A 13,443-nucleotide genomic window follows, 5' to 3' on the forward strand; every position below is an offset into this window, starting at 1 on the left:
AAACTCAAACCTAATCACCAAGGGGTACAGATTATCCCCAAAACCCTGGGGTTGTGGAAAGTATTTATCCAGCGCATATACCCTTGGTTAATGTGTAACCCATTCAGCTGGAGGAATGGAGGAACCTTTGTCATCTTGAACGGCCACATTAGGTTGCCTTCCGTTGACGAAAGCACAGAAACCCCATGAATCTCTAGCGGAGCATGCAGACACCAGCCGGTCCCAAGAAGCTTCTTTGAGCTCTGCCTTCCTCTTCCTCAGGGCAAGTTTATATGTCTTCCTGGCCTCCTTAATATTATCTTTGCTAAGGGGCACAGTATTTAGGACATCCCGCAAATATTTTCCCGCGGGCCTACATGTTTTTTGGACCAGCCCGGCTTGGTGCCTCTGGGTTTACTCGCCAAAACTCTTGTGGTAGTAAAAATAGATTTGTTTAGCTGGTTAAAGGCTGCCACTACTAGGTGGGGTGATGTTTCCATTTCCTTTTCTTTTTAACCGGTCTATTCGATCCAGTCAGTGTTTATTAATGTATTTTCAAATGGTTTATGTGTTTCTTTTTAATGTGTGTTTTTATCTTTTCTGATTATCATGTATAATTGAATAAAGAATAACATCAATAAATCAATATACATGTTATCATGGCAAGATTCCACGGTGGCTTCACGTGATTGAGAATGCTGTAGGGTTTTACGTTCTCTGGCCACTACAGACTTATAATGGCTTCGCTTTGCACATGTTTGTGTCTCAATCAGGGTGAACCTCCCACTGCTGGACCGCACCGTCCCTGATTACACCAGCTTCAACACAGTGGACGAGTGGTTGGATGCTATCAAGATGGGCCAATACAAGGAAAGCTTCACCAACGCCGGCTTCACTGCCTTCGATGTGGTGTCACAGATGACAATGGAGTAAGTAGGAGCACCATACAAATGTCACACCATATGTCACCATATAGAACATAGCAACAGCACCAACTGGTACTTACTGAAAGAGCAGCAGTAAATCTTTTTGAGGACACCATAGATTTAAATGTTTATTTCCGAATGTTGTGTATTTTATAGTTTTTTACCTTTTATGTATTCATTTCGTACCACAGTAGGGATCTAAAATGGATAGCTTGTACTCAATTAGCAATCAAAAAATCATTGGCCGGGATCACCTTTCAAATCCTCTTCTCACCATCCCTATTACATTTGTTTGTGTAGCTGATAGATCCAATTAATTGATCAAAATAATTTTTATTTCATTACTTTCTCATTAATTTTGCCTGTTCTTTACACGTGAGTTTGTACTTTCAAAAAAGCCCTCATTGTAAGAATAGAGGAAATTCCAATATGACTAGTAATGGGAATTACTATTCGGAATAGGGTTCCAAGTTGTGTGACAACATTGCTTCCCGATCTTTTCTCCATGTGCTTGTCACTCGAAAAAATCTCTGTGTGGAATATGGCTTAGAATGGTGGAAAAACGTGGGAATCAGTGTGTAAGCTCTGAATCGTACAGTACTTACCATTCCCCATTATTTAGGGTCAAACTTGGTAGTAGCTGACCTAGATATTACTACACCCTCTTTATAGATTTCCAGTTGCAGCTTTACCACATTGGGAGCGCGGTGAACCTCGAAAAGAGGGCCAAAGTAGCCTAGACAACGCTTGTCCTCTCACTGATTTTTTTGCTGCTCTCTGTATTTTAATTTTTAGTTTTCTTGATGTTAACCTAGTTTCCCACAAGTGATGAAAAGACTAAGCTTGTCCTGCCAGGCATAGCTGGGGTAGAGGTGCGTGTGGTATAGTCTACTACTGCATTCGCAGTGCTAGGGCTGTGGCTGATATGATTTGTACTAGTGTGGATTAAGTCACTTCCCTCTTTCAGAGGAAGCCATGGGTAAAATAAGGGCACTTTTTAAAGTAAACAGAGGTGGGAACAGTAGAATCTTTATTCGCCATGACAACGTAAAATTGGTAGGTATGAAACAGCTGCACTTGTAAAAAAATAATAATAATTTTACAACATTACAATCTTCAGTGCTCTGTTGCAGGTAAGGCAATTGAATGGCCCAGGGCTGATAATGGCTAGTACATACCTTCTGTGCCAACCTTTCAGTGCTTGTCTGTCTATTTCTCCCTGTTTATTTTAGAACCTTTTAGACTCAGTGGTTTTAATGTTCTAATAGCATTACAGCACTGCTACCTCTGCCTATAACAGTTGTGAAAGGCCCTCTTCCTGCTGCTCCGGCCTATAACTCATGAAGATGGCGTTTCACAACTGTTGTAGACCCCAGCAGCAGGCTGCAAAGTTATAGTAAGTACATACTCAAGAAAAAATTGAGATTACCTCTTTTTACGCAAAGTAAAAGCAGATGAACAAGTGTATGGTCACAACAGCTGCAGGGACCAGCCTTTTTAGGTCGAGCCTAGCGCAGCACACATGCAGTGCTCTAGTAGAGGGCCTCTTTGAATCACTCCAGACTTCCCAGAGACTTCTCCGTGTGGATTGGACTCCTCCCAGACATTCCATTGGCCTTTGCGTGTGGCTTTCAATAATGAAAGCACGCAAATGGCCAAAGATGGGTGCATGTCCCGCATTTCCTCTAAACTTTCACCCCATGGTCTAGGGGTCTCGGGAGCGAGCAGCGGCGCGCATTGTGCCAGCTGCATTCCTCCGTTATTGTTATCTCGGCTCATGTTACTAATTAAACAAAGCACAGTCACTTTCGCGGCTGCACTTGTTAAAACTTTGTTTTTCTCCCTCTTAGATTCATAGGAGGTTTCGCAGGATGCTTCGAGGATGCTTACTGTGGAAAAATACAACTTCTAGTGCAGCGGTTTATTGAAGTGACACAGAGATAAACTCTGGAATGTGTTATTGTAGTGAAGCTCTATTTCAAACCTCGCCGCATTTGCTTTAAAGTATACCCCAGTTGCAGCATAACTTCTAACCTGCTGTCTTTTATTGTAAATAGAAGGTCTTCAAAAAACATGTGGCACAGGCAATATGAATAACTTAATTTTTGGGGTGTGGGGGGGAGATTTTACTTGGTAGCCCACACTTGGGGCAACTGTAAATTGGTGTGCCCAATACCAAGGCTGCGTAGTCTTTATTAGCCTCTCCTTTTAAGTCTCACTCTACATGGTTTGACCAGAATCCCTATCCGCGCTGTGCCGTGCTACAGCAGCCACATCATGACCTCCGCGTTTTCACGCACCAGAATGGGGCGCTAGCTGGGACTTCAACGACCCACATCTCCGCATGAATACTCAAATCAGCCAATCGGAGAGCGCCACTGAGCAGTGTATTCTCTCAAAATGTTAATGCTGTCAGTGGTGGTGGTGGTGAGGAAGATGCACAGGGTTTCCCTATGTGGGAGTTAAGGGAGCACGACTGAGGGACTTGTGCATTTTGTACGGAAGGAGTGGGGGCACCCCACCAGTTTGTAGTGAGGGCCTGCTTCTGCTCGACGGGATAGAGAGAAAAAACCTGAAACACAGCAATGCCAGGAGATTGTTTCCGCACCTCCATCAAATCATTTTTTTGCACTTTCATATAGCGTCAACTCGATTTAAGGGTATATAAGCGCTTTACATCAACACCAGTTACATCACACAAGGTCGGATACAAAAATGAAAAAGTCAGAGGTTATTTCCATTCAGTTACAGGCCAGGAGATTAATGCAATTTGCAAAAATTCACAGGAATTTGAGACACAGATTCGAACCTTAGTGCTAAATTCTAAGGTAGGAAGCTTTTGTAAAGTACCACAATTTATCACTGAACCACTATTCTCTATTACGAGACACCGGTGAACCCACCCGTTTCTCACAACGCTTTGTGGCCCCCACAACCAGATGCCAGATTGTCCTTCTACCAGTACACAGAACATAGAAACTGTCAAAAATTAACTTTTGCTTGTGAAGTGTTAACTGCTTTCGGGTGTGACGGGAAAAACTCCCCTGGGTGGATTGAGGTGTCCTTAGCAGGATGCAGGTTAAAGATCTTCGCTGAAAAAGTAAAACATTTTTAAGTGAATCAGTGAAGCTTCTGAAACGGAAATAACCAGAGGTTCGACTGAAATTACCTCCCCCACTTCCTCGAGCCAGTCAATACCATTTTGCTTCTTTTTTTGTTTGTTTGTTGCTAAAGCTGCATCTCATAGGCAAAAAAAAAACACTGACAAAGAAAATAGGTGAAGAAGGCGAGACCTGTTGGCTTTGCCAATGCTTGTTAATCTTGTCTCATGCGCCTCATAGGAGCCCACTTATTAATCCTGGCTTCTGCACTTGACAGCATTGTGTGATCATGGGCAAATTGCTGAAACTCTATTGCTTCAAATAAAAATTGAGCATTTCAAAAACTGATAAGGTGCCACCAGAACAGAGACGTTTTAAGGCCTGGGCAAAGAGGGCGGGCGCCCCCTGATAGAGCCAGCTATTTTCTGCAGGTAGTCTTGCCTTGACCTTGAATATTTCTTAAACAGATTGTTTAAAATACTGTTTTCCTTTAATTTATTTTAACGTTGGTATTGTGTGTGAGTCCATTACAGACATTTTGCAGAGATATATTGTTTTTATGTTACATGCAACATCAAGAAAAAAGTTTCTTTTAGATCAGAACAGGACCTCACATATGAAAAATGGGAGGGTTTCACAGAGATTCTTTCCAGTAATATTAGTGAGCAGCTTACTGTCCCTGAATATTAGATGTAAACACATTTTGAATTTGGAGGAGTGTGCTTGTGCACTGTCAGTGACCTGGCCAAAAAGAGCATTAAAGAGCTGAACTTGGATCATAAATTCAAAACTTCAAAACAAGGGCCCCCAAAATATATGTGCTCAAGGCCCCCAAAACCCTTAAGATATCCCTGTAGCAGAACTGTGCATCTCAAGCTGGTTGAGGCCTTTCCATAGCAATTGTTCTTATTCAGAAATTCGAATTGTTTCAGAAGTGTCCCAGAAACAGAAACACAATATCCCTGATAGGGATACATATAATAATAATAAAGGGACGTGACGTTAGCAATGGAGGAGTAACTTTGTTTTGAGGCTCTGGTATGCAGCGTGTAGTCTCAGAAACTATGAAGGTGCCATTCCGTACTCGTGATGTACCACTTGTGAACTTTTTCCACCCGTAGGGACACTAAAAAGGGCGGCAAGATGGGCCGCTTAACATTCTAAGCATGCCAAGATGGTTCCAGTTGTGTGTCTGCCGTCTCAAGGCTTTGTCTGTAATCAGTGTGCCCCTATAGACAAGCGCCAGCAGAGAGAGAAAAAAAAAAAGAGGCACTCAGTGCAGTTAAAAATCTATGCAGGTTACTCTTTACATTGTTATTGTGATCTTATTTTAGCTTCTCCTAGCCAGATATTTACATATTTGAGAGTTTTATAAAGCGCTACATCTTTCCTTACAGATAATTGAGGGCATACCATGCAATGTTGACCAATCAAATTGCGGATGCAAAAGCCTTCTTGGCACGTTGCGTTGCCACTTGCACTGACCAACATTGTATGTACTACCTAATAATAAAGTGAATAGACGTGTCTGCAAACATTGCTTAATTTGAACCGGTGGTTGGAGGTCGGGCCCACGGGCACTCTTTTTTAGCTATCAGAATCTGAATATTAAGCATCAGGCTTTGACCTTGAACAGGAAAGAAAAAAAAGCAGGAAAGAAGGAAAAGAAAGATGGAAAAACTGTGGCAAAGAGAAAAAGCAGAGATTAAAAGGAACCTGAGAGTGAGCTATAGGGGCAGAGAGCGTATACTGGTGTGTGAAAGAGGCATGAGCTGAAATAGAGTCTAGACCAGTGTTTCTCAAAAAAGATTTTTGGTGGGTCGTGAAAGTCCAAGCCATAAAAAAGATGCCTTTAAAGTCTGTATTTATCTTGTCACATTTCCAAGGTGTGCCCCCGTGTGACTTATTTATGAAGGGAGCGCTGCTGTCCCTCTGGGACTTTTAAGAGGTCTACAGACTCCGCGGAGGAAAATTTCTGTCATACAGGTTTCTCTGAGCAGCACTGGAGGGCTCGTGGCGCGGAACCACCGCAACACCCAATGTTCCATACATTACATCATTACATTCAATCTGACATAGCAGGCAACTGGAGACAGGGATATACCCCTTAAGGCCATGGCATTCCTGCAGTCCAGCCGGGAGGACTCTTGGAACAACCATTCTACGATTCGTTATGGCTCAGGGTACTAGACTACCTCAGTGCAATCTCCTGTAACCTCCGATTCACATACATACAATTCTGCCCCCAGTTCAAGACCTATCTAACCCCTCAACGTCTTGCCCCGGCTGATATATTCCACATGTGTGGGTCCTGCGGGCCCGTACTACATTTCTGTCTGGCAAATCATGGGCTACGGGCAGGGAACACTTAAATACCGCTCAACATTACTTTCTCTGTCTTCTCCCCTTCCCAAAGCCCACAGAGCCACGACTAGGTTCACTGACCTGATTCTTCTGGTGGCCAAAAGCGCGGTACCTATGCAATTGAAATCAGCCACCCCCTCGATTCTGGTTTGGTGTAATTAAGAGGACGGGGGCAGAGGGCGCCAAGATTTGCCCCCCCCCCCCTCACCCAAAATGACTCCCAGTTGTCTTAAGTGCTTATATATTTAACTGCACATTCAAATGTTATCTCGCTTACTATTTCGGCCACCCGTGATCTCTGAACCCCTGTCCCCGCCCCCATGATGGCAATAGTTGGCTAAGCCCTCCCCTACCCGCTATAGCATTGACCCTGACCCTTACTGCCCCCACCACCCCAACCCCGCCGTAGCCATCCCCTGAACAGAAGTCTTGGGGAGTTTGCAGGGGGGGTATGTTGTTCTTTTGGTTACTAGTTACGATTTTGGTTGCTTTACCGACCTGGGAAAAAGACACTGCCCCATGGGCACGCCTCCTCTTATGCAAGGTGGGAATGTGCTGCTCTTTCTTCCACATGACCCCGCTGTATTCATGCTTGCTTGCAACCTCAACTGCGCAGCTGCTTGACAATACATCTGCCTTAGTGTGTTCCATCTTGTAAGTGTCAATAAAGTTGGTTTAAAAGGATGCTTAATATGCGCTCTGACTCATCTGATTTTGATGCTTTGGTAAGAGATCTATGGCTTGGGGGGGAATCATACAGTCCTTGCTGATAACATCTGGTAAAATAGCTCAGCAAGTTGGGCACCTGCTGCTGAATGTATCAAGTGTACAAGACAGAATGGGGACTTTCTCAGATAGGGCTCACAGCCTGAGCAATTACAAGTGTCAATGTGAACTCTAAAAGTTCAGGGGAAACAACCTTTACAACGCAGTCATAACCTCGCACTACACTTACAACGCAGTCATTACATCGCAGCATCCTTTACAACGCATGTCACTACAACGTAGGCATTACAACGCATACCATTACAATGCGTGACACTACAACACAGGCCACAACAACGCAGGAATTACAACGCATACCATTACAACGCATAGTACCCCTACACTATCCAACACTTACCCTACTTTTGCACCCCCTGGAGTTTGAATAAGAATTTTTACCCCTATACTATCCAACACTCACCCTACTGTTGCACCCCCTGGAGTTAGAATCATATTTTTTACCCCTACACTATCCAACACTCACCCTACTTTTGCACCCCCTGGAGTTTGAGTAGTAATTTTTACCCCTATACTATCCAATACTTACCTTAAATGCAAAGTAATGATATGAGTTGTAATGGTATGTGTTGTTAAGGTAGTATGCGATGTAATGGAATGCGTTGTAAAGGTCGTTTTTAAATATGTGATGTAGTGTCATGCCATGTAATGGAATATGTTGTAGTGGATATTGCGATGTGAAAATTGTGTTGTAAGTGCATGTGTTGTAAATGTATGTGTTGTAACGTCATACATTCGAGCTCAGAGTTCTTTGGAGTTTGTGAATGAATAGCTGCTGGGCTGGTGACGCAGGGCCAAGATAGGCCCGCCCTTTCACCACACCGGTCAAGGACTTGGTATCTGACTGGTGCATACTCACCTGAGACACGTGAAGAGAAGTGCGACAAGCCTTGCGACAGTGCTGCACCTTGAGATGAACAACACCACCGGTACTAACAGGGGGCACCATACATTGGAAGTTAGTTTTTGGTACCCACTAAGTACCATAACATTGCGGAAAGGCAGCAACATCTTTCAAAGGTTTTCATTTCTGTAACCTGATTTAATATTTGTATTTACTCTTGGTATTGTTTTCGTAGTTTTCTGTAGCGAGTGCCCGGTTTCCTGGATCTTTAAGCTGCACAAAAGATGTTCTAAAAACTATAATTTTCTGATTGACATAATTTGTCAATGTGTCTGATTTCCAGAGCAAGGCAGCATGAAACATAACAGAGATTAGAATATGGATTTGAAAAATCAACAAAATATGGAAATATGCACATTACATAGTTCTTAGAAAGTTAAATAACTTATTTCATGGGCATCAAGATGAAAGTATGATAGACTAAAGGGCTGATTACGATGTCAGTGGATCCGACACCGACGGCGTTGAACCCACCAACATCTGACATTGTGGTCCGCCCGTCGCATTATGATGGTGGGAGGATGCATTTGGCACTTGAGCTGTCATTGTCTCAGAAAGCCCCATAATCCATTGAATGAGGGCGGAGCCAGGCTCCGCTCCACCGTCGCGATTATGATGGCACTTTCCGACATGAAAAGGCTGTCAGAAGTGTGTTTGAGGGCCCTCATTCCACCATGGCCTTCAGCTATGGGACCAGGGGTGAACATCCCTGAACCGTGTGCTACCACACGGTGCAGGGATGTTTACAAACATCCATTCGTCAATGGAAGCTTGCGCGGCAGGCTATTTTTTTGCCCGCCGCACAAGCTGCCATTGACAAATGGATGTTTGCGCCCGCCCTATGGGCGGTCACGTCACAATAATGCGGTCGGAACTGCCGACCTCAGGTTGGGTGGTTCCAAACTGCAAAAGAGTGTGAGGTGCGGCAGACACTATCAGGATTTTTCGAATGCAAAATGGGGTCTTGATCCCACCTCTCCTGATGAGAGCACCAGTTTCAAATGGAGTCTTTATGTCTAGTGGTACATTAGCCTACTGGCGAGGGGCAATATCACAACACACCTGTGTCTCTAAAATGTTAACTGAAAAGCCTTAAGGGAGATGTTATTCGCACTTCGAGACACCTTGCATGTCTGCCTTAGAGAGCAGTTCTTGTGAATAAATCTTCCAGGTCAGTGGTGCTCTGTGTGATACTCCCTGTGACATATGCAACGAGACAAGGAGTGTAATAATTATAAATAATGCAGCATGGAGCTACTGGCTTCCCGCTCAGTGTGAAGATGCTGTCACGTTTTAAGTAAGAAAAAAAGTGCGCTTTTATGAACGTGAGAAACATTTACATTTTCAAGGGTTCAGCTGCTACAGCGAGCAGCACGATGAACAATGTCAGCTGCCAGTATAGGCCTGGACTGTCCTGATTTCCAGAGGGTACTACTCCCTCACTTTTTAACAGTTTGTCGCTGTTTTTTTTCAAGCTGTTCTGAATTTTCCATGTTCATTTACAAATTTTACTGGAATTTTGAATCCGCGAATTTTTATTTGTGAGATGCAAAATAAGTTAATGATTTGTCAAAAAATCTAGAGGCAGGTGTTTAGCTTCAATTGGTGCAGAAGGTGCAGTGGTACCGGGGCCCAGAGTCCCGAGAGCCCCCTGATTATTTCTGAATTTAGTAATTGAAACAGCAGTAAGCGCGGCCCTTCTACCACTTGGGCCAATGACGCATCCTTTTTTCGTGCCAGAGACCCAGAGATTTTTGACATTCATGATAGAAATAAACTGTTTTTGTTTAATATGAAAGAAAATAAGTCGTTTTGTTTTAAGTTTAAATTTTTAAAAAAAGTGCCGCCCCACTGTAAGTAACACATGGAAGATTCCCAACCCTACCGCGCACACTGCAGGCCGGAAGCGTGCAGTGACGGGTTTCATGCAGAACCGGAGAGGCCGTGTTTTGATTGACTGTTGAAGTGAAAGTGATTTATGATGAAGGGTGGTGGGTCACTTCACAAGGAAGGTTCTGGAATTGCTGCCAGGCCGCGCACATAGTGAACCGTCTCTGGCAAGGAAATGAACAGTGCAGGGTCATTCGCTTTGTACAGATTTCACATTCATTCCCATAAGAGGAGGTCGGACTCACGCCAGCGCCTTAATGCAAGAAAAACGAGAGGGCCCCCCTCTGCAAAAATTGGTGAGGCACCATTACAAATTCCCACAACCTGAGGTCTCTAACTGACCAACTGCCACCGCTGTGCATTCAGACAGGCCACCTCGCGTAAATAAACGGTCTTGCACCGAATATCCCGTCCCTTCATTTTGGGGTGTTCCTGTACCACAGAGGTAGCTGGGGCCGGCATTTCACCTCTGAAGTATCTACAAGAGGCGTTGCATTGATCTAGTGATCTAGACCGCATTCTGCTTAATTTGCGGTGGTCAAGTTTGTTGTCAAAGCAAGTAACCGATAAGGACCTCTTATTTCCGCTCTTCACCTCTAGCCAATGCTAAGGCAGATAAGAAGTGGGCGGGGCAGTTCCTGCCTCGTTGTTAGAATCACTGCCGACACCTCAGCTTTGCTTTAGGTCCAGGCAGGATGCTGGCATGCGTCTCTTATCCCAGGACTGATGGGACTCAGGTTGGTATCCGAAACAGGGCAAGTTTGGCTGACAGGAAACCCCTTGCAGACAACTTTTAGAAGGAACGTCTTGCACCATGTTTTTGCATACAAAGTCAGTGGCGTAGCCCATGTGTCATCTGCCCCAGTGCAAGGAAGGAAATGACCCCTGGCTCCTATTTGAGCTGTAAAATACAGCAATAATCCAGGTTCAGTGGGCCCCTCAGGTCTCCGGTGGATCCCGGTGCCACTGAATCTACTGCACCAATCTCCTGTGCAAAGAAAGTCTAAAGGACTATGTATTCATTTTCAATCCTCAAATCATTTAGCTGATGATTGCATTGTAGGAGTACGTGCTCACATTCACTCAGTTTTACTACAGCTGGACACCATTTGGGACACTTTCACACATTTATGACACCATTTATGCATGAAATAGGTGTTTATTTAATAAGCATTGAAACATGAAATACTAGTCATTGTAAATAGCAGTCAGTAGTTGAATATTTGCAATGTCCACTCCCATAGGAACACCCAATCTCCAGTCTCTACAAGTGTTAGGTTTTCTCATCAACCATATGCTTCAAAGTCATGTGTTTCAGCTACAAACAAAACATTCTGCAGGTCTGGAACTGCAGTTTGTGGTAAATGATTACTCTTTCTGTACTTATGATCTCTGCCTGGATCTACAAATGTGCCGATGTAGTCGCCCTGCTAAAACCAGCGAAAACCAACAAATCCTTGAAACAAGTCAGTTTGTACACCCGGGAGCACATAACAAACAAGTGCATCTGCTACCGCCTTGAGAAGTGATGGCACACCACCAAGGACTCGGCCACTCACAATGCAGCCTTCGCAATTACCACCTGCTCATCAAGAGAGCAACCATCAGCATCCGCATCGACACCGTGGTCAACCACACAAAGGAACTTTTCAAAATCGCCATGGAATTAGACATGGGTGAATTTTGCGAATCTCGCGTTCGCGAATTTTGCGGATTTGCGAACTTGCAATCCGCAAAATCCGCGAATTCTCGCGAATTTGCGGGTTTTTTTTTTTTTGTGTTTGCGCGGGTTTCTGCCAGTTCGCGAGGGTTTTGTACACTTTCGCAAATTGCAAACTTACCTGTCGGGTCGCAAGTTTCGCGAACTTGTTGTTTCTACGTGTCCAGCCTGTTTGGGACACTCTTCTTCATCACTGCCACTCTCTGTCACCACTGCCACTCTCTGACTACTCATGCCACCCTCTGGCCCACCCATGCCACCCTCTGTTTCATCACCACACCCTCTGGTTGTCCAGTGTACATTATTTTCGGCAAAGCAAAGCACACCTTCCCTGCCTCAAGTGACCTGAATTAATTTGGGGCTGATTAATGTGTCACAGAATATTTTTTTAGCTGGCACCTGCTTCCTTAGTGCGCCCTGATTAGTGATCTTTTGCACTTGCTAAGTGCTTTCATTGTTGCAAAATTAGTTACAACACCTGCCCTGCCCCAACTGACAATAATGAATTAGGGGCTGATTAATGGATTTTAACTTCCAGCCTGGCTCCTGCTTGTCTCCCTTAGCTGTAATTCAGGACCTTTGTGGCATATGTGTAACTATTCTGAGGTTCAGAGCAGGGTCACATAATAGTTGCAACTGGCAACTGAACTCTGGAGGGGCCCCTCAGGAAGCACTACAGGAAATGGCTACTAATGATGAGCCTGAACTTTTGAACCTGGTAAGTAGTTTCAGTTTTGCTAAGATCGTATTTCTGCAATTTAGCACTTATTCGCGGGGCGCGAAGTTGTACTGGGAAGCCGCGAACTCACGCGAACAGTGCGAGCAGTGCGAGCAAAATCCGCTGCTCGCGGATTTGCGGATTTTGCGGGAGATTCGCGAATCTCGCGGATTGCGAATTTCCCGAAAATCCGCAAAATCCGCGAGCGAAACGGATTTTCCGCCCATGCTTACATGGAATACTCCAACCCGACGGGACAGAGAAAGTACGATCCACCCATCCCAAGAGCTCTGCAAAACCCTCCCAGAGTACATCCACAGCAGGTTTGCCACCATCTACAACAACTTCATCCCCAACCCACAACCCTCAGCTACGGCAACCTCAGCCAACCAACAAATTCTAGCTGAACAATAACCTGGTCTCCGCTCACCACCCAGCCCACCACAGCCATCATCTCATCCATCCACTCCCTGACGCCAAGCGACCACTGCCCCCACCATCTCTTGCTCCCCAGAGACAACCTAATCAGCACGGAGCTCACCAGCATCCTCAACACTTCCATCTCCACAGCAACCTTCCCAGAAATATTGAAACACATGGAGGTCAGACCCCTCCTAAAGAAGCCTTCTGCCAACCCCAGTGACCCCAAACCCTTCCAGTCAATCTCCCTGCTCTCATACCCAGCCAAAGTACCAAAAAAAACCATCAACCAACAGCTCATCGAATACCTGGAACAAAACCACCTACTCAACACCTCGCAATCAGGTTTCTGCGCCAACCACAGCACTGAGACCACGCTGATTGCTGACACAGACGACATGGGTACTCTCCTCGATTGTGGAGAAACCGTGGCCTAGATCCTCCTTGACCTCTCTGCGGCATTCAACATGTTCACCCACCACATCCTCATCGACAGACCAAACAATATCAGCATACAGTACAATGCCCTCAAGTTGATCGCTTCTTACCTCTCGAGACGCACACAGAGCATCCAACCACCTCGCTTCACCTCTGCATGCAGGAACATCCTTTGCAATGTACAGAAATCATCATCCCTC

General features: G+C 44.8%; 1 protein-coding gene across 6 annotated transcripts in view; it reads left to right on the forward strand.

The window, feature by feature from the left end:
* The window catches only part of EPHB2 (EPH receptor B2), a 786,068-nt gene that overhangs the window by 754,640 nt on the left and 17,985 nt on the right, over nt 1-13,443 (forward strand). For all 6 annotated transcript variants that reach the window (XM_086949834.1, XM_086949836.1, XM_086949837.1 and 3 more), the window contains exon 15: nt 753-908. In XM_086949834.1, the coding sequence (XP_086805960.1) occupies nt 753-908 (156 nt within the window). The remainder of the gene's footprint in view (nt 1-752; nt 909-13,443) is intronic.

This window comes from Lissotriton vulgaris, unplaced genomic scaffold (assembly GCF_964263255.1).
Source record: "Lissotriton vulgaris unplaced genomic scaffold, aLisVul1.2 SCAFFOLD_259, whole genome shotgun sequence".
NCBI classification, from domain to species: domain Eukaryota; kingdom Metazoa; phylum Chordata; class Amphibia; order Caudata; family Salamandridae; genus Lissotriton; species Lissotriton vulgaris.